We start from the raw sequence: 24,510 nt of genomic DNA on the forward strand, positions 1-24,510 counted from the left end.
AAGCAACATGGTCAGAGGTTAGCTGGTCATCAATCATGACATAGTAAGTACTGTATGTGAATAAACTTTTACAGTATATCCAGACTTAATACTGTATGTATTTTTAATAATTCAATTACACAATGTTCTTACAAGATGCCAATATGGTGGCAAACCACATAACATCGCACAAGTCTTAAAGGAATGTTTTTCTTTTTTGAAAAAATCTCTTAAGTTCTACATTATTTTCCACCTGAAAGAAAGACATCAAAACAAATCCCTCCTCCAATAAAGCACAGATATGTTTTTGTGAGTCAACTAGGTGTGTCTACATGATAAGAACAGTGCATCTGCAAGAGGAAATGGATGATTTCATTCCCATGATAAGTAATTGTAGACTCAAATGTAATATAGTACTGGAGCACATAAAATATTATAACATAACCTTGATAGGATGGCAAGATGACAATGAGAAAGTGGTTATAAAATGAATAAAGTTCAATCAGGGTAGAGGATCACATCTGAGGATAGCCTTTGGTATCTCTGTGTCAGCCACATCGTCAACATGGGTCATCTGATGATGACTCCAAGGAACATAATGACCAACATTATTATTATTGGATGGGCCCAATATTATATTATTCCATAGAACTCACCAATTCTAACAGCACCCCCGCAAACAATATTAAACAGCATTTTTATAAACATTACATCCTCCTGTACTTTCAAGAGCATCAGATATTTTGTTTAGTCCAGCATATTTTGTTTGTTCACACATGTTGAGCATCCATGATGTCCAAGTATTTTGCATCAATGATGTTTGGCAAGATAAAATTCCTGAGGGGAAAAAAAGGAGAAGATTAGTTATTTCTCACTAACTGATACATCCAAATGATGAGGCATTCAATCTAACATATACAGGGCTGCAAAAACAAGCCATTATTTTCAAATGCACTGATTCTAAAAAAAGATCTTCATCATGCAACGACTGACCTTGATGTTGCTGCGCATGACTGTGAACATATATAGTATAGCATATATCTTCTGATCAATGATCAATTATAGCTTATACTGTTGTCTTGACTTTGTGTGTGTGTGTGTGTGTGTGTGTGTGTGTGTGTGTGTGTGTGTGTGTGTGTGTGTGTGTGTGTGTGTGTGTGTGTGCATTGATTTGGAGCGTCACCTGATTGGAATGAGCAGGATGATGAGAAGAGGGAAGATCATCTTCATGTAGGGTATCGGGTACATGCCGAAGGCACAGAGCACAGTCAGCTGGGCCATTTGCAGGGCCGTGAAGCAGTGCACCTTCCTCTGGGGCACACGCCGGATGTAGTGTGTTGGAGGATAAGACGTCTGCAAAAAGAAAACAACAATCCTCCAATTACTTCGAGTTATTTATGGCACTGAAACATCTCCACCAATTTCCTATTACCTATTATGATTCCTCTTTATATTGTTCAAGAAAAGATGTCTGCAAAAAACAATCATTCAATAGCAAAAACATCTCCACTAATGGTCTTGCTCAATAATCTATTATGATTCACCTTCATTTTGTTCAAAAAAAGAAATAATTTAGCTGAAATTGTTAGGTAAGGCTATTGACAGCACTGAGAATGAATGCATTTCATCAATATTTCATAATTTCAAGTACTAATGTGGACTGAGAGAACTGAGAGGGAACTTTAAAGGTGCTCTAAGCGATGCAGGGTAACGTCATTTCTGTTGACATTCAAACAAAACAGAGAGCTAGCTCGCTACTTCCTCCCGTGCAATTAAAACTCTCCTAAACGAGCATCTCATCTCGTCTGTGATTTGTTGGAACACTTTGTTATGTTTTTATGGGCTAGGTTTGCCCAGGTTGTTTATCTTGCTGTTTTTGGAGCCTGTGGGCGGTCCACAGAGATTGCATTTTTTTACAGTGTATTCAGGACACAGGCAGCTAGCAGATGGTGAGGTGATGTTTGCTGTAGGTGACAAAAAATGTTTTAGCCTAAAAAACGTGTGGCATCGCTTAGAGCACCTTTAAAACATAAAACTCTATCAAGGAGGCTACACCAGGCACGCATACGTTCAGAAAAATTAGAGCGGTCTTCTCAAACAATTTTTACCCTGCGTGAACGGAGCGCTTCAGTTGCAGACCTATTGTTGCCCTGGTCTAAGAACATTAGGCTAGGGGCGGCTGATGCCTACCTGTTCCTTCAGCAGGAGTGCCATGCGGTCAAACATCTGGTTGCCCTCGATGGAGGTGAGGGCGATGTAGAGGAAGAGGCCGTAGAGCACAGGCTTGGGGATCCACTGCAGTGGCACCGGCAGCAGGAACACAGACAGCCCAATGAACACGTTGGCTGCCAGAGCAGTGAGTCTGGTCTCTTTCACGCTTACAATCCTAAAACGCACGCACACACACACACACACACACACACACACACACACACACACACACACACACACACACACACACACACACACACACACACACACACACACACATACAGACACACAGACACACACACATCTGTGTTGGTAATGAGGCATGTTTTTTGTTTTATATGTGTGAGAAGCAAGTCAATGAAAAACACTTGGTATGCTACGCAGAGAGACAAGCTTTTCCCCCAGAATGTTACAGACAAAGATAATCTCAGTTGTAGTGAAATACGTTTAACATATATTCGATCAGGAAAAAGATCCAAGAATCCTTTTTTTGAGTCTTATTTTCACAGTGAGAGATTTTATAGATTCTTACTGAAATCCTTGGGTTTTGAAAGGGCTTTGCATAAGGATAGTTCTTGTTTCATTTCTCTGGCTTTGCCTCACTGCAGTGTTCTTTCTTGAAGAATTCATGTTTCAGTTCAGAAATTTATATTGCCACTTACGTTATCCAATCGATCTTAGTCATCAAAAGAACATCTAAAGGAAATGGACCACTTCCTCCCCCTCCGGTCCCCTCTCTCTTACGTACACCCACTCTTTCACACACACACACACACACACACACACACACACACACACACACACACACACACACACACACACACACATACACACACACACACACATACACACACACACACACACACACACAGGGCCCATGTCACCTTGGGTTAGTACTTACGTTTCATAGAGATGGCCTCCTTCGACACGTTGCTCCACCACCGCCAGCTGACGCACGTGGAGCGTGGAGTGCGGTATGGCAGCATGCATCCATGGCAACCCCAGCATGGACATCATGATGTTGATGCAGCCTGTGAGGATGAGGTCCCAGTGGTAGGCTGTACCCTTCACCAACCTCAAGTACACACGCACACAGAATAGGCTATATTTACAAGTATGCCCAGCCAATCCAACACAAAGCATAACCTTGAAGGTGTTCTAGAGTATTAGCACAGAGCATTCTAGAATTAGTCATTAATGAAACGGTTAAGAAGGGGTAGTTAAGAAGGAGTGGCGCTTTAGTTGTCATAGGGATGGATGGGAAAAGGGGGGAAAACTCAGGGTGGTCTCATGTGTGTGGGGAATTCTCACTAATGTTATATATTATTTCCTAATTGGTATTGAAGATGAGATTTCGAGCAGCTTACTTGTTTTCTGGAGCATTGGTAAGGGACGATACAATGTTCTGGTCGACGAATATCAGCATGGCTAGGAGGAAGCCCAGGCCCAAAGCACTCAGGGCGTTCAAGGGTGACAGCCTGCTGAAGGAGGCCACATTGAACATGGGGCCGTGGTAGAAGTTGAACACAGGAACTATGTGGGGGAAATAAAAACAAAAAAAAACCCTATATTGGGTACTGAATCACAGCACAACAGGACGTCATGAGTTAATGTGCAATCCATTTATAATTTATAAACCTGCCATTCATTTGATATGCAACAAAGCCTGTGAAATTAGGTCTATCCCCAAAGAGTGAACATATTTACATGATTGTCAGGGTAGCATGCAGGGCTCACTTAATCAGAATTTTGCTCTTGGTTCCACACAGGCCTGTCATCAAAGCGGCCTCATTACTGCCTTACTAGTCTTACAAATTACTTCAGCTCATAAACTACAGCAGGAAAGACGTTAAAATGCCAATATCCGTTTAAATCTACAGGTAGTTTGTGTGTGTGTGTGTGTGTGTGTGTGTGTGTGTGTGTGTGTGTGTGTGTGTGTGTGTGTGTGTGTGTGTTAAAGAGTGAGAGACTGTGTGTATGTGTGTGTGTATGTGTGTGTGCGTGTGTGTGCGTGTGCGCGCGAAATCGCAAGAGTGAGTGACTGTGTGTGTATGTTTGTTTGTGTGCCTCTGTGTGCGTGCACTGCCTGTACTCACGCTCAATATCGATGAAGAGATAAGAGCCGATGAAAGAGAAGACGAGAACGGAGATGGGCAGTGCACAGTCGGACACCACCTCCCTCACTCTGGCATGCAGGAAAGGGCTGCGGAACACAAAGGGATGCCATTCAGCTCCATCATGGTGACTCCCCCCTCTCGCAGTGAAAAGGGACTCAGCTCATTTGGCTGTTGCACACAGTTATCAACTGATTGATATCTGCGTAGCACCCTCATGGGGACTATGCTTTGATCCTGGCAGCTTGTTCCAAAACAAAATGGATCATAATTCCATTATGCTTTGCAACAGACCATTTAAACAGGCCCACGGCTGAAGATTTAAAGCCCCGAGTAAGGTTGCATGGGTCAGTGGGTAGCTGAGTAGATGGAAATGTAGATTTTAAGAGTGTTCTGCATTGACTACCCAAGCTAATTTACTCATTATGGCGTAGGACATTATTGCATTTCACAACATCAGCGTAATGTAAAGGAAAATTATTGAACCAAGCCAAGTGAGTGTATTGCAAGTATACATATTTGAGAGCCACTAAAAACATTCTTACTATTACATTACAACATTAGTATTATAAAAAAACTATTTATGTTTATGTTTATGTTTGTTTTTTTCCTTTTGTTATATTTTGTTCTGGTATAGGTATTTCATTTTATATTATTTACTTCATTTTACAATGTCTTCAAACAATTTCGGACTTGTCATAACATCTTTGTTCACATAGTGATACTTGTCATAACATCTTTGTTCACATAGTGATACTTGTGTGTACTCATTTCACTGGCACTTCCATTGCTTCTATCATGATTTCAGTATTCCTATCTGTTTCTGTTTCTGCTGCTCCTCAGACAGGCTCCTATGATGGTCATGTGTTCATGTTAGCGGAGGCTTAAAGACATACCTCCTCTTAATGAGGAAGAGGGCATAGCCTAGCCACAGCGTGCCTAGCATCAGAAGGAGGCAGAGAATTGGGCGCTCCCTTGTGCACAAGATGAGCTTCGCAGGAAGGGTCAGGTGATTGGTGAGGTTTGGAGAGTGTGAGGTGAAGTTCTGGACCATCTCCACTAGGTGCTCCAACTCCCCCAAAGTACCGTTAGCCACCATGAGCTCAGGGGCATGATAATAATTATGGAAGACTGAGATATGAGAGAGAGAGAGAGAGAGAGAGAGAGAGAGAGAGAGAGAGAGAGAGAGAGAGAACTTAGTAAGATTTGAATTGTAGAACTGATCCAAAACTACTTGAAGTGTTTACATAACATCCAGTGTATTGTGAGGCCAGAACATACCTTTCACTGTGCCTTTCACCGCATCACCCACAAAAGCGATGGCAATGAACATGGCAAATATCTCCTCTATGGAGCTATGTGGGCAAAATAGGAAAAATGTGCTGAGCAGAGAGCCTTTACATTTATCCTAGCGCAGAGCCAAAACACACAACATTAAGCTCAACCAAATACTGAGATTACAGCTACAGAGGCGGAAGTCAAAACAGTCATGTTCCAGACTAACTCCTGATTAGAATGCTATTTTAAGAATTCATGACAAAAACTAAGGTTATGTATTAAGGATAAAACTCCTGTTGGACTCACTGTACATTGATAATGCTGTTGTTAGCATTTGGGCTGATTGATGTATTGACTAACTAACTGGCTGATAACAATGGGTCGACCCATAAATCAATCTGTCTTCATGCAAAACCCGACTGAACTGACCGTCTGAAGAGCTTCATGAAGAGGCTGACATTGAAGACCCCTGCCAGAATAAGGAAGAGACTGTTCCACAGTCCAGTGCAGGCGTAGAAGGCCGGGAAATCCAGGTCATAATCATCACAAATACCACGGATCACTGCAAACACATTCCCCAAACACCCCGCGTTTCAGAGCTCACACAATCAATACAGAACGACTCCTCTGCAGCAGAGGAGTCCATTGCTTACAGCACAGAGAGGAGGTAGCATGGTAGGATTGTGGGGTCTTACCACTGATATAAATGGCCAGCGGCGCAGTTGTTAGGGGAATGACCATTGGAGCGCCGGCCAAAAGAGAATAGATGACCCCTCCGATGCATTGACCAATGATGGTCTTCTGTACGTCTGAGCGAAAGAGATCATCCTTAATAAAGTCAGTCAAGGAAAGTGCACATGGTCTTTTCTACAGGGGGAAGTACAAATATTTCAGTTTGTAAGGAAAGGGACAAGAGATGAATTCACAGACTCACCTATCTCTCCCCTGGTGCTCTCATCATTCAGAGAGCCAAAGGAAATGGCAGGCAGTAAGATGGCTATGTATAAGTAGATGGACGTGGTGGTGTATTTCAACCACGATCTGTCACTACCCCACATACCTGCAAGGTAAGAAAACAAACAGATGTTATCCTCCACCAAAGTAGAAGCAAATAAGAAGTGTTGAGTGGTGTTTTATGCCCCCAACATTGTCTTCAAGGCAGCGCTGCCTGAAAGGCGCTATGGTTAGGCATGGGTTAAGATTAGGGTTAGGGTTAGGTTTAGGATTAGGTGCCTTCAAGTTGACGGTGGCAGCGCTGCCTGGAAGACGACGTTGGGGGCATAAAACACCATCAAGCGAAGAAGACAGGTTGGAGAGGAAAGACATTGTACCATCTGTGAAGTCCGAGGGGTAGTGAGGCAGTCTGCGACATAGGTCTTCATACATGCCGCGGCCAAACCGAAAGAACTCCCTTAACTGTAGACAGGAGCAAACATACAGTGTAAACGGGGCTCCATAATCTCAATATACGGGTCATTCCACCGAATCGGTGCCTTTTGCGTCCCACAACATATAATCAGTTCTAAAGTTGCTTTAACAACAAATAAATGTGTAATTTAAAAAACGTAATGTTACTATAGATCATATGCATCAATATAAGACCAAGTAAACCCAATAAAATACTAGTTAAAATGATTAAAATCACATAAATATATGCTATGAGTAAGGATTTTGGTTGATTTTGGCCTGTCCCACGCTATGTTTTTTCTTTTTCAACAGCACTTCTCAGTTGTAAAATGTTGGTAAAATGATACAATTTTCACAGTTTTATATTGTCTTAAGTGAAATCTCATTGTTAAGTAATGATTTTGACATAAATAGATATGTTTTCTTAGAAAATATAAGTATTTTATCATTGTCCCTTAATTTCATCTCAGTCCTGTTACTTTCACCAAATCCCCCTATAAAATAATGGTACAAACTAGAAGTGACATAATTTCAAGGAAGTGACATCATTTAGAAGAAGCAGATTCCACAGTGTAAGAAAGGGTAACTTTCTCTCTTCTTAAATGTCCTATTTTTCATGTTGTATCAGGGTTGTGAGAGAGGGGCAAGCATACAACATCAGTCCTGTTACCATTTTTTAAAGTGTATATATAAACAATTATTTAGCAATACTGATATTACCAATATCTAGAAGTAATAACCTTTCAGATTACATACCATGTGCCTTCCTAACCTTGACCTGTTAGCTAGAAATGAGCAATTTAGCATGAAATCATCAGTCCTGTTACCATCAGTCCTGTTACTATTCTACAATATTCTATGTAATAAGTGAATGGTAAAAAAAAAATGCATAGCTTGAGATGGCCCAACACAATTTCTTGTCATGTTAAGATGTGTTAATTAAATGGGCATTGAAAAAAATCAGTTTAAAACAATTATATTTTTCACATTTTTAAAGTTGAAAAGGCACCGATTTCGTGGAATGACCCATACCCTTCAGATCCTACAGTAAACAGTTTTCATTCTGCAAAGCCTATTTGACCCCAAATCCAGGTCTCAATACTGAATGTCTCTGCACACACATTGTAACGTAGAGCATTCACATTCCACATTAAATATGCTTCTCAGGGACAATGAAATGTGATGGATTAAGGACTCCCAGAGGAGAGGTCCATCCGTGTGCAGTTCAGGAATTCTAAATGAAATAAAAAGGCTGCATAAAGGCAAGTTGCTCTTTCATCAGGTAACATAGAGAAAAAAAAATCACTTTGATGTGTTTACAGACAGCTTTCCCTTGTAACAGCTGGGAGTAACATAACATTTCATGTTTTACTGCAGGAAAAGCTGTCTGGAATCCAGCCACATCGAGACATACACTATTTATTTATAGATTTGAGTGCTTGGGCTTCAAAATAACCAAGATGCTTACAAGGCGTGTAAATATTTAGGAATGCTAATCCTCGGACAATAGCACTTGTTTTTTATCTTTGGTGAGCACTTCAGGAAGTCCAGGCTACTTGCAGGACAAAGTAATTCCATCCATTAGAAAGCTATACATGATGAAATAATTCATCGCACCAGCCGCACCAGCCCGTTCGGGGTGCCAGAGAACCACAGCCGACTTGGCAGAGGCTCAGGCAAGCTGCTCTTTAACTGGGTCTGCTTTCCAGCTGCTAGCCATTCCTGGGCGATGGGCGAGAGAGTGAGTGCGGAGGAGCAGCGAGGGAGAAAGAAGTGAGAGGGGGGAAAAAAGAAGTGTAATAATCTGGCACTGATTTGTGTTGTGGAGTAGCGCTTTATTTGTTAGGAGGGATGGATGGGAAGAGGGGGGAAACCTCAGGGTGGTCTCAGTGTGTGTGTGGGGAATTCTCACAAACGAGATATATTATTGCCTGACCAGAAAAACAAAACAAGCTGAGCCCCCTCCCTGACTGAAAACCTGCAAAAAAAAGAGGATCAAGATGCCATTTTACAAGCAAAAAGCATTTCGATGTAAACAAAAATAACAGCCTGGTATGTCTAAACGGAGCCTCCCAAAACCCCACAAATCACCCCAACCCCATGGTCAAGTCAAGTCAAGTCAAGTTTATTTATATAGCGCATTTCATACACAGAGGTCATTCAATGTGCTTTACATAAACAAAACCAAACAATAATAACAAATAAAAAGCATAGAAAGGCAATATAGTCAAAGAATAGTTAAAAGGTAAAGATCATAATAAAAAGAAAACATAAAACACAAGGTAAAATAATTTAAAAATAAAGGATAATTAGTAAGCAAAAAACGAAGGCAAAAGTAGTAAAAAAAAAGTAATACAAGATAAAGTAGAATAATTATCAAGGCAGATTCAGAATTTGTAACTCGGCACATTTAGCAGAAAGCATCTGAGAACAGTTTGGTCTTAAGTCTAGATTTAAAACTGGCTACAGTTGGGGCCTTTTTGATGTCATCCGAAAGTTGAAGGTGTGTACTGATGAAGCATGTCTGACAGGTATTTAGGTCCTGCTCCATTTACTGATTTATAAACAAGCAATAGAGCTTTAAAGTCAATTCTGTGACTTACTGGAAGCCAGTGCAAGGACTTAAGAATTGGAATAATGTGGTCAGTTCTTTTAGCTACAGATGATACAAAATGCAGCAGCTAGGATTCTAACAGTCTTTTTAGGAAGGCCTGTGAACAGTCCATTGCAGTAATCAACCCTGCTGGAGATAAATGCATGAATGAGTTTTTCTAAGTCGTATTTTGACATCAGCCCTCTGAGTCTGGCAATATTTTTGAGGTGGTAAAAAGCTGATTTAGTTGTCGCTTTCATGTGGCTGTTGAAATTTAGATCGCTGTCAATTAATACACCAAGATTTTTAACTGTATCCTTTGCCTTCAACCCTTTTGTGTCAAGGAGAGTGGCAACCCTAAGTCTTTCCTCCTTTTTACCAAATATAATTACTTCAGTTTTTTCTTTGTTCAGCTGAAGAAAATGTTGAGACATCCAGGTGTTGATTTGTTCTATACACTGACACATAGATTCAAGAGGACCATAGTCGTTTGGTGACAGAGCTAAGTAAATTTGTGTGTCATCTGCATAGCTATGATATGAAATCAAGTTATTTTGGATGATTTGTCCAAGTGGGAGCATATAGAGGTTGAATAATAGTGGCCCTAAGATCGACCCCTGGGGAACACCACAGGTCAAGGACGTTGGTGTTGAGGTACAGTTTCCGATGGCAACAAAGAAGCTCCTTTCTTGTAGATATGATTTTAGCCAGCTGATAACTATGCCTGTAAATCCAACCCAGTGTTCTAGTCTGTGTAGTAAAATATTGTGATCAACAGTGTCAAATGCTGCACTAAGGTCCAGTAGCACTAGGACTGATGTTTTACCTGAATCTGTGTTTAGGCGTATGTCATTGGAAACTTTAATGAGAGCTGTTTCAGTGCTGTGATTTGCCCGAAAACCAGACTGAAAGTAATCAAAATACCCATTTGATGTTAGGAAGGTGGTTAATTGATTAAAGACTACTTTTTCAATAATTTTGCCAATAAAAGGTAGATTGGATATGGGCCTGTAATTGTTTAGCATGGAGGCATCCAGGTTATTCTTCTTGAGAAGTGGCTTTACAACAGCTGTTTTCAGTGACTTAGGAAAAGTGCCAGACAGCAGTGATACATTTACAATTTGAAGGACATCCGCCGCTATGAGATAAAAAACAGTTTTGAAGAAATTGGTAGGCAGAGTGTCTAAGACACATGTGGAAGAGCTGAGATTCTGTACCGTTTTTTTAAGTGTTTCGTAGTCCATCAAGCTGAACTCTGACATTAAGTTTAGTTTCCCTCTGTTTGTTGCTGGAAGTTCAGGTTGTTGAATTTGTAATTGAGCAGATATGTTGAGTCTGATTTTGTCAATTTTACCTTTAGAAAAAGATGAAAACTCATTGCATTTATTAGTTGAGAAAAGTTCAGGCGCTAATTGTGAGGGGGGGATTTGTTAATTTATCAACAGTTGAAAATAGAATACGAGTGTTATTTGAACTTCTATTGATAATGTTAGAAAAAAAGGACTGTCTTGCTTTGCATATTTCAGAGTTATATGTGCGGAGCATCTCTTTATGGATTTCATAGTGGATCTGAAGTTTGTATTTACGCCATTTTCTTTCAGTCTTCCTACACTCTCTTTTTAGAAGTTTAACTGCTGGATTTTGCCTCCATGGTGCTTTCTGTTTGTCCTTAACTTTCTTGAATTGTAATGGAGCATTGTCATCCATAATGTTTGCCATTTTTGCATTAAAGTGATCGAATAAATCTTCTACAGAGTCTGACAGTTGACTTGACTTTAGTGAAAGTGCTTGCTCAAAGAGAGCACTTGTCTGATCATTTATGATTCTCCTTTTTACCATCATAGCTGTGTTTTGAGTGTGTGGGGACATAGACACATCAAAGAACACGCAGAAATGATCAGATAAGGCCAGACCCTTTGTGATAACAAGGTTGAGGGTATGGCCGAGAGAGTGTGTTGGCCCCTGTACATGCTGTGTTAGGGAGAAAGTATCGATTAGTGCAATGAATTCCTTGGCGTAATTGTTTTCAGGATTATCCACATGCAAGTTTAGATCCCCTGATATAATAAGACAGTCAAACTCTATGCAAATGACTGATAGCAGTTCACCTAGCTCTTCAAGAAAAACTTTTGCTGAATGTTTTGGAGGCCTGAAAATTGACAGTAATAAAATCTGACTTAATGCGTGCACACAGATATTCAAATGAAGTAAAGTCACCGAATAAAGACCTTGAGCGGCTCCTTGCTGTGCAGGTCTTTCTCCTCCACTGCAGGCTTCTTCACCGCCGAGGAGAGGTTCTGCCTCTGGGACATGAGCTCCTGCTTGAACTCCTCCTGGCTCTTGGTGTCCAGGAGCTTCTGTCTGAAGGAGATGTCGGAGAACATGGTGGCAAACGTGCGGCCCAACTCGATGGCTGTCTTTGTGCTTTTCTGAGAGCAGAGGAAGAGGAGAGTGGGAATGAAGAATTTTGTTATTGATTGTTATTATGAATCGGTGAAGGGGGATCGAAGATTTTCACTCAGTACTTCCTATTGCTTAAACCTACAAAGTACTTTGATTGCCATGAGCCTTAAAGGAAAACTCGAAGAAAAAACAAAACGAACAAATGAAAAACCTAGCTCGAGTTGCTGCAGCCAGCAGCTAAAGCAACCAGACCAGCTACAGTGCTACACTCTGGGGACGAATTAATAATTTTAAAGAATCCCCCAGTGTGTACTGTAGTTGTTTTTTTTTCCCGTACTGACAGTACTTGATGACCTTGAGAAACAGAGATCTGTGTGAAAAAAAACTCCTTTAAGTGCATAGTCAGTGTGTAGTCAGATGGTGTGGTCGGAGATCCCAGGTCTCTCGAGAAACAGAGATCTGTGTGAAAAAAACTCCTTTAAGTGCATAGTCAGTGTGTAGTCAGATGGTGTGGTCAGAGACCACAGGTCTTTACCGTTCTGGGTGGGGCGAGGATGAGGATGACGTAGCGGACCTCAGCACAGTTCACCCCCCAGTTCTGTGGCCTCTCCAGCCGTGTGATACACACACAGCGCCTCTGCAGACTCTTCACAGTGCAGCTGTGCGGAGGGAAGAATATTTACACAGTTAGAGGGTTAGAGCCTCTGAGAGAGCTCCAAATAATTAGAGAGAATGAGCAAGAGAGAGTAAAGAGAGAGAATGGTTGAGTGTGTGTGTGTGTGTGAGTGTGTGTGTGTGTGTCTGTGTGTGTGTGTGTGTGTCTGTGTGTGTGTGTGTGTGTATGCCAGAGTGATAGAGAAGAGAGAGAGATAAAAAACTAGATGTACCGCAGAGCGGTACAAAATATGACTGCCGCCCAGTCCAGCACATTTTTTTCACAAAAATAAATCACGCTGAAAGGCCTATATGATTCTAACTGTCTCACTAAATTGTCCACACTCAGTTCTCACTGGTATCTGCTAGACAACAAGTACCAAAACATGATTAGTTCATAGATTTCACATGTAAAATTGATTTTATACAACCCCACCCCCATCTTGCCTGTTCATAATTCTGAGAAATTCTTGAATTGTGTGCATGTGTGCGTGCACACGTTTATGTTTATGTGTGTGGGTGTGTGTGTGTGCGTGCTGGTGTGTTTGTCTGCATATGTGTGTTTGTGCATGTGCATGCATGCGTACATATGTCTACTGTGTGAGTATGTGTCATACGTATGATTACTGGCATACCCGGCGGCAGACACAAATTCACGGACGGGCATTACACCTTTCCAGGGGGGGCACGGGAACTTAAATTGATCACGGTAGTTTAAGCTTACACTTGACAAAACATTCTAATATGAAAATATAGATGCAATTGTTGTAAAATGGTGTAGCTCCTTTAAGAGAGCCCCGTGCGCAGGGATGGAGAGAGAGAAAGCGAGAGGGGATATGTGTGTAACTGAGATGCGTGTGGAAAAAGTAGACGTGCTGTTAAGATTGGAGCTAGTCATATTCAAAATAATGCAAAAATAAATCCGCAGATAAAACCAAAATCCTCGTTCATTTGCTAACAGATAGATAGCACTCTCTTTCAGATAGAGTGTTAGGGAGTTAGCCCCGAAGTTACGGATAACTTCGTCCCTGGAGTGGTAAGCTTCCTGTTCTCAGACTAGCTCAGAAGAAAAAACAGTAACGCTATCAAACAAACCGAGAAACTACTAGGCCTACCTCTACTAACTACGATATGAGATATAGCCTACCTGCGAGCCGATAAGCATATTTGTCATCGGATGACAGGGGTTAGTGCAGAAGTGAAGTAGACTGCGCCACGTAACCTTCTCTCCATTTAGGTGATGGGCTTACCGAATGTTCCTGATTGATTAGCTACGGAATAATACAGATTTTACAAGTTGTATTTGCTACTTGCTAGATTGACAAACGTATAATATAGGCCTATATTTAATAAGTGTTCAAAATCAATCTATGGGACTGGGGTTGGTTGGAGCAGCCAAGCTCGTCCAGGGCGGGCACAGATGACTTCCAGGACGGGCCTGGCCCCCCAAAGCCCCCCCATGCCGCCGGGACTGATTACTGTGAATGTACGTGTGTGCGTGTGTATCTGTTTATGCACATGTGTGCACATGGAATGGGTTAACATGACTCCTGGAGGCAAACATACGGAAAAAATTGGTCATCCTAGGCCCTACGGTTCTCAAGATATTCACAGAAAACTGTGTCTCCCATACCCTCCTTTCGGGGGTCCAGTCCAGCGGGGGGGCTACAGATCAAAACGAAAAACGATGGTTCCATGCTATCCATGTGGGGTTACATGCCCACTAAGTTTCGTGTACCCCGGTCTTTCAGTGTCCCAGGAATCCTTGTTGGTGTACGGTCACTAAATGTACACATAAATTATTTTATTGTAAGGCCCCCCATGAACGAAAGTTCACAAATTTTGGCATGCATTCGGAAGGTGTCATAATGATCCTACACATTCAATTTCGTGCAGTTTTGACCATGTCAGCCAGAGATATTGTGATGAAAACACCTAATTTTTTGCTTTTTAATTTTTAACTAGGTGGCGCTATACATGAAATAAGTGGTAATGGGATGGGTTGACATGCCCCCTTAAGACCAACATACAAAAAAAGCTGGACCTCCTAGGCCCTACGGTTCTCGAGATATTCATAGAAAACTGTCTCCGGCCACCTACAGGCCAGTTGGTGTATAGTAACATAAATTAATTTATTGTGTGGCCCCCCATGAACGGAATTCCACGAAACTTGGCGTGCATTCAGAGGGTGTCATAATGATCCTACACTTCCAATTTCGTGCAGTTTTGACTATGTTTACAACACCTCATTTTTACTTTTTTGTGTTTAACTAGGTGGCGCTATACATGAAATGAGTGGTTATGGAATGGGTTGACATGGCCCCTTGAGATCAACATACAAAAAAAAATGGTCCTTCTAAACCCTACGGTTCTCGAGATATTCACAGAAAACTGTGTCTGCCCTACCCTCCAGTCCAGCGGGGGGGGCTACAGATCAAAACGAAAAACGATGGTTCCATGCTATCCATGTGGGGTTACATGCCCATCAAGTTTCGTGTACCCCAGTCTTTCAGTGTCCCGGGAATCCTTGACGGAAATTTGGACATGCGAAAAAGAAAAGAAAAAAAAAAAAATCTGACTAAACCTTCGCTGCGCGGCGGTCATAATAATGTGAAAGACAGAGCAAAAGACATGAAAGAATAATGAGCAAGAGATAGAACAAAACAGAGATGTCCAATTTCGTGAAAGGATTAAGGCACCGCGTGACAGATATTCCCATTTACAATATCAATTAGTTCAGTGGAGCATGGCAACAGGCTCCGCGCTCACTCCGCGCTCCGCTATTCAGTGGGAAACATGGCCCTGGGCAGCGGTGACTCATATGGTGTGATAACAAGCCGCATGGCACAGCGCGAGGGGCAGATGCACTGGGCTGAGAGAAATGTGGCGCCACGGACAGGAGAAGGAGCCATGGATCAACGCTGGTGTCAATGTGTGGGTCACTTACAGCACGCAGAGCCAAGACTGCTGGTAGCGCACCCCCGTGGCTGTGGCGGTCACCCCCTGGATGGTCTCCGTCAACAGATGCACTATGGGAGAAAAGAAGGAAGGATAAGGAGGAGGTGGTGGTGGTGTGTGTGTGTGTGTGGGGGGGGGGGGGGTGAATGGGGTTAAACAACGTCGAATGATGGAAGCTTCTTGTTCCTGTTATTTGGACCTGTTCTCCTGGCATGAGATGGAATTCCCACAGCGCTGATTTCCATAACAGAGAGTGGCAAAAGAGAAACGATTTGATAACAATGTTGAGACAAGACTTTCTGTGAAGGAGGACAGGAATATATAATATAAAAGTCATCCTAGAGGAGAGGAATATATAATATAAAATTCATCCTAGAGGAGAGGAATATATAATATAAAAGTAATTCAACTCTGCCAGTGTGGCATATTATGTGAGAGAGATTTTATGCTTATGCTTTTCAAATTATGCTTACAATGAACGAGCCCTTTAGTCTAGTCTTGTCTCCAAGTTATTGGGTACCACTGCTCTTCACTAACACCAATCTGTGCGACTCTCTTGACCCCTGCACTCTCTCAAACTCACCATTGGCCCCCTTTCCGCCAGCATCCGTGAACAGGCCGTTCATCACCTCGTCCGAGCTGCAGCTCGCCTGCCCATCGTTAGCCACGTGCTGAAACATGCGCCGCAGCACCTCGTCCAGGGACGCCGCCTTCTCGTCCAGCAGGATGCTGGCCTGCGCCAGGAAGCCGTCCAGGTCCCGGTGGGCCCTCACTTCCTCCTGGAAGTTCATCAGCTTCACATACTGTGAACGGTTGAGAGAGACCAGTGAGTGTTCGCACCAGATTTCATCGGTGTTTGCAACAGTGACTCATTCCGTGCAGCAAGATGTGCATATGTATAATGAATCAATAGTGGATATGTGCTGTTATTAATGTGATATGTGCTGTTATTATATGAAGTCCATCAGCTTCACATACTGTGGATGGCTGATAGAGGCCAGTGAGTGAATCGATAGTGGATGTGTGCTGTTATAATTATAATAGTTATAATTATAATAAATAAATGGCTTTGTTATAAAAACTTCTGATTCTGAGTAGGATTGAAGGTTATAGGCTAAGATTGTATTAGTCTAGTATGTCTGTGTTTAAAATGTAACAAGGAGTGTATTAAATAAAGGCTCACTTTTCTTGATGTATTCAGGAGACCGAATCCTGAGTCATCGCAGTCTATAAATAAAAGCAAGGTGAGAGTGAGTGTGTAAGAGAGAGAGAGAGAGAGAGAGAGAAACAAAGAGGAAAGTACTACATTGTTTGTCATATAACTTCCAGTACAATCCAGCTTGTCCTGAGATAGGATACACTAAGGAGGGAGAAAAGAGGGCACACTAAAAACTCATTATCTGTGTCATGCCTGTTGAGTGCTTTGTGCTTGGAGTTATGGCAGAAATTCCTACAGCCTGTCCTCAAGAATACATAAATTCACCCTGTGCGGGAGCCAACTTGGCTGGCGCGGAGCCGTATGTTTTGGGCACACAAACGTCCCCGAGCTCACTGCGTCTGCCTACCTCCACCATGACAAAGCAGAAACCTGGCAATGGGCTTCTCCCCTGTGACATCACACAGACTCAGCAGAACTATGCATTGCGCACAACTGACTTTGTTTCTGACTATGAATTAGAAATGTGTGACTTTTTGGCAGCGCTCTCTATTTCAAGGGAAGGCTGGAGAGAGGGAGGAGCTGTGCTCTGAGCCAGCCAGCCTGTCTGATTTGTTTGGTGTACCGCTGGGGCTACCCTGAGTAGGCCTGGCTGTTTGCCTCTCAGCGGAAATGACCGACAAAGGCGGCCTTTTTGCTCAAGACAGCAGCTTACACAGAGATACTGACCGCCAGTTGACAGAGTACAAATGTGAGAAATTCACACACACATACACACGCACACACAAACACACAGGCAACACACACACACACATTCATGCACACCCACTCACCTACACACACACACACACACGGTTACACACACACAGAGACAGACAGACACACACACACACCATAGACAGTAAAAGACAGACACACACACACAATTATACATATTAAGCTACACATGCAATGGCTTACATACCTGAAACGCTCACTTCTGTCTGATTCTCATAGTGACTGTGATCCTCTGTGGGACTGGATGAACTCTGGTGTCCATTTTTCCCCTCCCTAAACTCCTCTTGCTCCTCATCTTGAAGTTCTGAAAAGGTCAGAGATTTGGGTATCCATCATATATGTGACACTCTACGGCGAAAGTAACAAATCACATGGGTCAAATTTAGTTTATGTTTTCGTGAAAGATCAGGAAACATGCTTTCAAATGCCTTTATCAGAATACGGGCACTCTACTAAGATAAGGACATCAAAGCAAAGATTCTAGAGCGCTCTGCTCCACTCAGACATATTCAAGTGTTCTGATGGCTTAATAGGCTATTGTAGCCTAGTCAACATGTCACGAAAAGTCAGAGTCGGAGAAACGTGCCTATAAAGTTTACTACTAGTAGGCCTATGACGCTGGCCTGACGCTACCGAGGATTATGTGTCAATTTACTTAAATTCACAGTCAAAAACTTCATGACATATCTGCTGGCGTTATAGCAAGTACCCTACAAAAAGCTCCATCAGAAATGTTTGTGTTGCTATATGGCAAGGGCATGGACAATGGCAAGTTATGTTGCGCTTATGATGTGGTGACTGACAACTCTGGCAAAACTAACGTTAGCTGAAGGTTAATTCATCAGGTCGAGCATGCATTTATTTATGACTGCAATATCAGTGGATTTAATTTGTCACGTGGATACATATGTTTCTGAGGGCCATATAAAGGTAAGATGACTTTGTTGGCAAAGTACTAGGCAAGACCTCGAAATTTGGCTCATTATTTGTAGGCTAGCCTAGAACAGTGCTAACAGTGGTTCTTAATTGGTCTGGTTTTAGGACCCACATAGTCGCGACCATAAATGTATTTAGCGTTTAAGCTAACTGATACATCTATCGATACATGGTAGCCCGTGTTCATGACATCAGCTCCGAAAACAAATACAGGAAAGCGTAAAGTTATTCGAATTGCTAAGAAAGAAAATGTCTCGGGCGGGTGGTTCTGTCTATTAATGTAGTGATAAATAAACAAACAAATAAAGTGTATATTATGCTATGAAATTCTACCAAAATGTACAATTCTACCATTTTAGCACAGGCCTAGGCTTACTATCCTATCTAAAAACAACAACATAGGCTAGCCCAGTGTTTCTCAAACTTTTTCAGACGAAGGACCACTTAACCAATAAAAAAAGAAACGCACGGACCACCTAAAAAAAAAGATTAGACCTACTGCAACAGTAGGCTATATAAGCCTACACAATAGGCCTACTCACTGAACCACCTTGCTTTTGTCTTGGCTCCTTGCTTATTGTGTCAGAGGACTCATATGATTTAAACTGGCATATCTTACATAGACAGTGTTGCAGAACTGTTTGGATTTACATACAAGTTGGTTCAATATTGCAAACAACTCATCTATATTATATTTTACCACGTCTGCTCACGGACCACTTGGGATAGCTTGCGGATCACCAGTGGTCCCCGGACCACACTTTGAGAAACACTGGGCTAGCCTACTTAACGGTATAAAATGTCTAAAACATGCATAATTCAAAATGGAAATAAGGACAGGACAAGACTTTCATTGACATGAATCATTAAATACATGTATAGAATCTCTTATGCTAGGTGTGGGGTGAAACTAGGCCTACCATTATTTACAGTGTGTGCATATAGCACATATATTGAGCCCACATTACCATCTGTTTAAGAGAACAGAACCCATTGCAGCCTAATAAAAAATTCACTCCAAACCAGACACTCAGAGCAATATAACAATAGCCGCTTCTAATAAATTCTTCCATCGCATGGAAAGCAATACTCATAACGTAGTGTGGAGTTAGAGGTATATACATAATAAAGAAAGAAGAGAGAGAGAGAATAACATGGGAGAGATTAACATTCCAATTTTCCACCATGCTTTTTCAGATGTGACCAAACCCATCACTCACACAGCATAATCTGAGAAAGACATCCAGAGAAGAGGGTTACCCATTTAAAAATACAAATGGGCCTAATATTCCAACACACTGACATTTAAATAAAACTCCATTCAGTTGTCTTACTCACCCATCTCCTGGAACACATATCCATTCTTAGACCTCCCGGATGATGGAGCTTCTGTGAGACCAAACAAAAAAGGGTCATGAAGAGCTTTTTTTTCTGCTGTAGGCTTTTCCTAAAACAGAATGTAGACTACTGTACACTGGGGTGTGTAATGTCATGTGGAATTACACATTTATTAGCATGACCATATAGTTGACATGATAATTATAACAATATTATCATTTAATTATTGGCGATATACCACGTTACAGCAGCACACTTTACACACACTTTATGTGTCTTGTCTGTGTGTTTTTTCTACAATCACCACTGCCTATGAGAAGCCTTAACTTTAACTATGAAGAAATAACAGCGTGTAGCTTCATGTCTGTGTCATATTGTTGCCTTAACAGCTATTAAAAAGCTAAAAAATAAGATTACACAAAGACAACTTTGTGTATGTGTGTGTGTGTGTGTGAGAGAGAGAGAGAGAGAGACAGACAGAGAGAAAGTATGTGTCCATGCATGTGATGTACTCATAATAGCCACATAGCTCTGAGACAGCCCAGAGTTATGCCACATTAACCCGAGCTGCTCTTTGGCTTCTAGTGCATTCAACCTGCAGCAGTAGAACTACCATGAGCAGTTTGCATGCTCATAAATAAAATGTTTTTAAAGACACATTCCTTGATACTAGTGCAGAAAGTGCCTCTGGGTGTATGTATGCTTCTGTTTCTTTCTTTCTTTCTTTCTTTGGATGAAAAGGTTGGCAAACTATACACTTAGGGTTTATTTGGATATTCACACTTAGTTCAACAATGATCATATGTTTACAGAAAATCCTTACATCATAGCATTGCACAAGTCTTTTAAACATTGTGCAATTTTGCTCCACCAAACACTGGCCAGTCAGAGCTGTTACTGTAGTGAGTGTTTCCTCCTGTCTCTCCTGCGGATGTGTTGTTGTGGTCCTCTCCTTGCTGCCCGTTTCTGAGAACTTCCTGTTAACAGACTCGCTGATTTCCCATTGCTGACTATGCTGTACTGGGGTGTTGACAGGAGTATAGCATTATGTCAAGGCCTGTGCCTTTCTCAAGAGCCCCTGTGAGCTGGCAGCCCTTGAAATAGTGGGCACGCTGTACTCTATCTGACCTAATGACACTGCCCTGCAGCATTTCTTGAAAACAACTATCTCTGCTGGTGTCAGTATACAGACAAAAAACAGTACTCTTATAGCATCTTGCAAAGATTATTTACTTTCTAAAAAAAATGGCTTTAGACAGGTGATGAGAACAAGTCCCCCGTGAGCAAAGCGGTATGTGTGAATCAAGCAGATATTTTTTTGCTACATTATCCCAGGCGTGAAGGAATTAAATCCTCCACATGCCACATTAGCATAAAGGCTGCCCATCTCTGCTGTGCACCTATTATGCACCTGAGAGTGATTTGCATCCACACAAAGGAGGAGAAGCCGCTCTGGCTCAAGAGAAACAGCTTGCCCTTTCAGCATGCCCTGTAAAACAGTCGAGGCATGTCTTTGTGTTGTATTTCTAAATACCATTCTCCTCTTTTGTACTTTCGACGATACAGAACAACTACTAGTCCCTACATGATTCTGTATGCATGTGTTCATTGTATATTCCTTTCAAAACACTGGTAAGATTTAATTGAATTGAATGAAAGTATAGATAATAAGCATTTTGTGTGTGTACATACAGGTGTGTATAGGCTGTGTGTGTGTGTTTGTCCATGGTGTTGCCGCATACTTCACTGCATGAGTCTTTAACATGGTAATCGGAACAATCGCAGGTCTTATACAACATCATGTATTGTGGTGTATGTGGTACATTCACTGCAACCCTGATCGTTGTTAGAAAAGTTCACGCAATAAAATCAAGAGAGGTATGTGAATCTGTAATCTGGTGTCACAAAGAATAATCCTCTTAGGGTGAAGCAGTGGTTACAAAAACATACTAATTCAAAAAAGAGGAATTAAGTTGATTTATCAACAGCGCAATGAATGTTTTAACAAATTGACATAGAAGAAGGGGATAACTCATATCAAATGACAGAGGCTAAATGAAAAGTCACCAATTCACCACAATTATCAACTGAAAATGACCGCGGCTTGAGTGTGCAAACCCTTGAAATTGGCCAGATTAGTTCAGGAGACATTTTTTCTTGCCATTAATCTTCTTAGCACTCTCTTTAGCAAATCCATCCAGAACATTTTAACCCATTAAAGACTCCTGAGACTGACCAACCCACCTCCCCCAATCATGACACAAGTAGTCACCTAGGACACAACGGTATGACTATACATCCAACTGTAATGCAAACTCCCCTGAAACCATCAGACAGGAGATCTCACGCTCAATGGCTGAGCACTGAGCAGTATACTGATCACTCTAAGGCCTAGTCCACACGTACCAAACAGACCTTTTTTTCCTCCGTCTTCCCTGGAACCGTATCAAGAATATTTGCATCCAAACGGATCCATCTCAACACGACTCAACACGTTACTTCATATCCCAGGCCTATAGGTGGCACTGTTTGTTACAGAAATTGACCAAAGCTTGCGCGCTGTGTAGGCCATACAACAGACAGAGTAGGCTACGACAAAACTGGCTAATGCAAGGAAACCAGAATTGTTTGTGTGGACTTATAGTGAACTGTCAACTGTAGTCAACTGTAAAACTAATAAACTTCATTTTTACGGTTTGTGAAGGGTGCAGTCCCATCCTTTATTTGGCTAACGCAGGTAAAAATAATCTCCTTTACTTTCTTTGGTTGTAGGATAGTCCGCGATTCACATTAGTTTTGGTTATCACCGCAAGTGCAAAGGCGTACCCAAGTTCTAGGCTATTCCGTCGCCACATTTTTAATATTGCTATAATACCTTTGTTAGTAACAGTCGATACTTTTGCTTGCATCAAATCGCGCATTCGCATTTAGTGCGCATCTATACATGGATTTCTATGCAACGTCACGAAAACATGCGTGCGCAACCAAGAGGCAGAAAGCACCATAGAACAGCATAGAGCAATGCAAAAGAGCAAAAGAATAACATTAGTTTTTGTGCTGAAAACTGCACCAATTGGAAATCACAATGGTTAGAGAATGTTAAATATGTTCAATATCCCTAACGGAATGCATGTGTTCGCCAAAAATGACAAAATACGATGTTATATTAATAATGCAAATGAACGGCAAACTTTGAAATATAGTCTGAAATGAGATGTTATTATCATTGAGACAACAGGGGTATACAATAAAATCCGATTGTAGCTTACAGCAGCTGACTATTTAGGTTAAGTTTATAACGTTGTGGACGGCCACCAAGCGTCTTCTGCCACACGGCTGCGCGCGCATCTAGTTTTGTTGGTAAACGGGAAACCCGTGTATAGGCTTAACATGAGTTATAAGCGTCTTTGTATGCTCATATCTGACTTCACTATGAATGCATTTTTTTACGTTGTAAGACATGTAAAAAAAAAATTAATGACACTGGCACTATGCACAAATTAATGTAAACTTACACCGCACTTCCTTAATAAGTTAAGTTCTCTCACGTCACTGACAGTAGCTAGAATGCATAAAAAAAACACCGGGAAAAACAGTGTTCAGTCCACCAAGTCATAAGCTATAGGCGCTGCGCAGCACCAGTTGTGATATTTATCCTACGGAGTGTAATCGTAGGTAATGTCATGTATGAAAACTAGTATTGTTAGGCAATACTATAAGTGTCAAGTCCAGGGCAGCTGAGGTGTGGCGATGACATCATCGATACGCAAGTAGGATGTGCGGTTTTGCTGTCCAAACTAATTCAAAAGGGCTACGGTTTCAGATTTTTGCCTGAAGAAGATCGTAAGATCGAAACGTTGTGTCTTTTTTCTATTAAAAGTTGAGTCGTTCAAAGGCAGTGTGCAAGTCTTTTTCACTTTCTCACAGGTCTGTGAAATATGGCCAGTCAAGGGCAACTCGAGACAATAGAGGAACACATCAGATGACCTACTGTTACAACCACAAAAATCCACATGGAATAACATTTACACTCTAATTTGTACAATTACAAATATACACTGGAGAGACGTTAAATTACACATGCTATAGGTAGAGGATTTCATACAGCGGCCAATTTACATTCAAAACCAAAACCAAAACAATACTTCAGTTCCTGAGCATGTTATAAAGTCAGTTCATACATTAGGACCCAGAAGACCTAAAACCAGAGAAATGGAATTGTATATGTGCTATAAGTTTCATCACCTTTCTCTCGAATCTTGATTTTGCAAGCTGTTGCTCATGGCCCAACTTCCTATTTCAAGTGCTACAGTTACCACTTTTACAGCAGCATGGCCAATATTGACACACCCGCCAGGGCTGCATGCCGTTTACAGTGGTCTAGGTCACATTATGCTAACAAAGCTCCTTTACTTCTCCTCATGTATGGACACTCTCTGACATAAAGAGTTACATTTCCAGCCACGACAGACATAACCTCTCTCCCCTCCCCCTTCATTGAGTTAGCAGAGCATATGGCAGGGACCCACACGTGTATGCCACAAGGTCTCTCATGTTCCAGGAAACACACCCCAAAATAACCGGTCTGTACTCACCAGATGGCACAAAATGAAGCACTTTCTTGCCGTCCATGTTGCGCAAGGTCTGTGTGTTTTTTAAGAGTTGCCCGGTTTGTGCCCCTACTGTGTGAGTGTCCCCCCCCCCCC

General features: G+C 41.7%; 1 protein-coding gene across 2 annotated transcripts; it reads right to left on the minus strand.

The window, feature by feature from the left end:
• Positions 1 to 87: 87 nt before the first annotated feature.
• LOC143132239 (solute carrier family 4 member 11-like) lies at positions 88 to 24,510 on the minus strand. Of its 2 annotated transcripts, none has more exons than XM_076291633.1 (20): positions 24,400 to 24,510; positions 19,805 to 19,855; positions 17,718 to 17,834; positions 16,781 to 16,824; positions 16,181 to 16,400; positions 15,587 to 15,668; positions 12,521 to 12,644; positions 11,811 to 12,011; positions 6,914 to 6,998; positions 6,517 to 6,642; positions 6,278 to 6,391; positions 6,012 to 6,144; positions 5,586 to 5,659; positions 5,201 to 5,435; positions 4,287 to 4,393; positions 3,558 to 3,723; positions 3,092 to 3,265; positions 2,170 to 2,365; positions 1,163 to 1,332; positions 88 to 816 (listed from the first exon to the last, which is right to left on the minus strand). In XM_076291633.1, exons 1-20 carry the CDS (start codon positions 24,434 to 24,436, stop codon positions 750 to 752), a joined length of 2,523 nt encoding a protein of 840 aa, XP_076147748.1. In that variant the 5' UTR covers positions 24,437 to 24,510; the 3' UTR covers positions 88 to 749. The 2 variants fall into 2 exon arrangements, with proteins under 2 accessions (XP_076147748.1, XP_076147749.1); XM_076291634.1 differs by lacking the exon at positions 24,400 to 24,510 and adding an exon at positions 24,050 to 24,223.

This window comes from Alosa pseudoharengus, unplaced genomic scaffold (genome assembly GCF_046254945.1).
Source record: "Alosa pseudoharengus isolate Yale_2024_CS ecotype anadromous, Long Island Sound unplaced genomic scaffold, YU_APseudo_1.1 YU_APseudo_1.1_scf_19, whole genome shotgun sequence".
Lineage (NCBI taxonomy): Eukaryota > Metazoa > Chordata > Actinopteri > Clupeiformes > Clupeidae > Alosa > Alosa pseudoharengus.

Bases quoted from the DNA above. Each gene is read 5' to 3' on its own strand.
- LOC143132239 (XM_076291633.1), bottom strand. From the start codon at position 24,436: ATGGACGGCAAGAAAGTGCTTCATTTTGTGCCATCTG. The intron at 1,333-2,169 runs GTAGGCATCAGC...TTCTTTTTGCAG, and splicing joins CACTCCTGCTGAAGGAACAG to ACGTCTTATCCTCCAACACA. The intron at 817-1,162 runs GTGACGCTCCAA...TTTTCCCCTCAG, and splicing joins ATCCTGCTCATTCCAATCAG to GAATTTTATCTTGCCAAACA.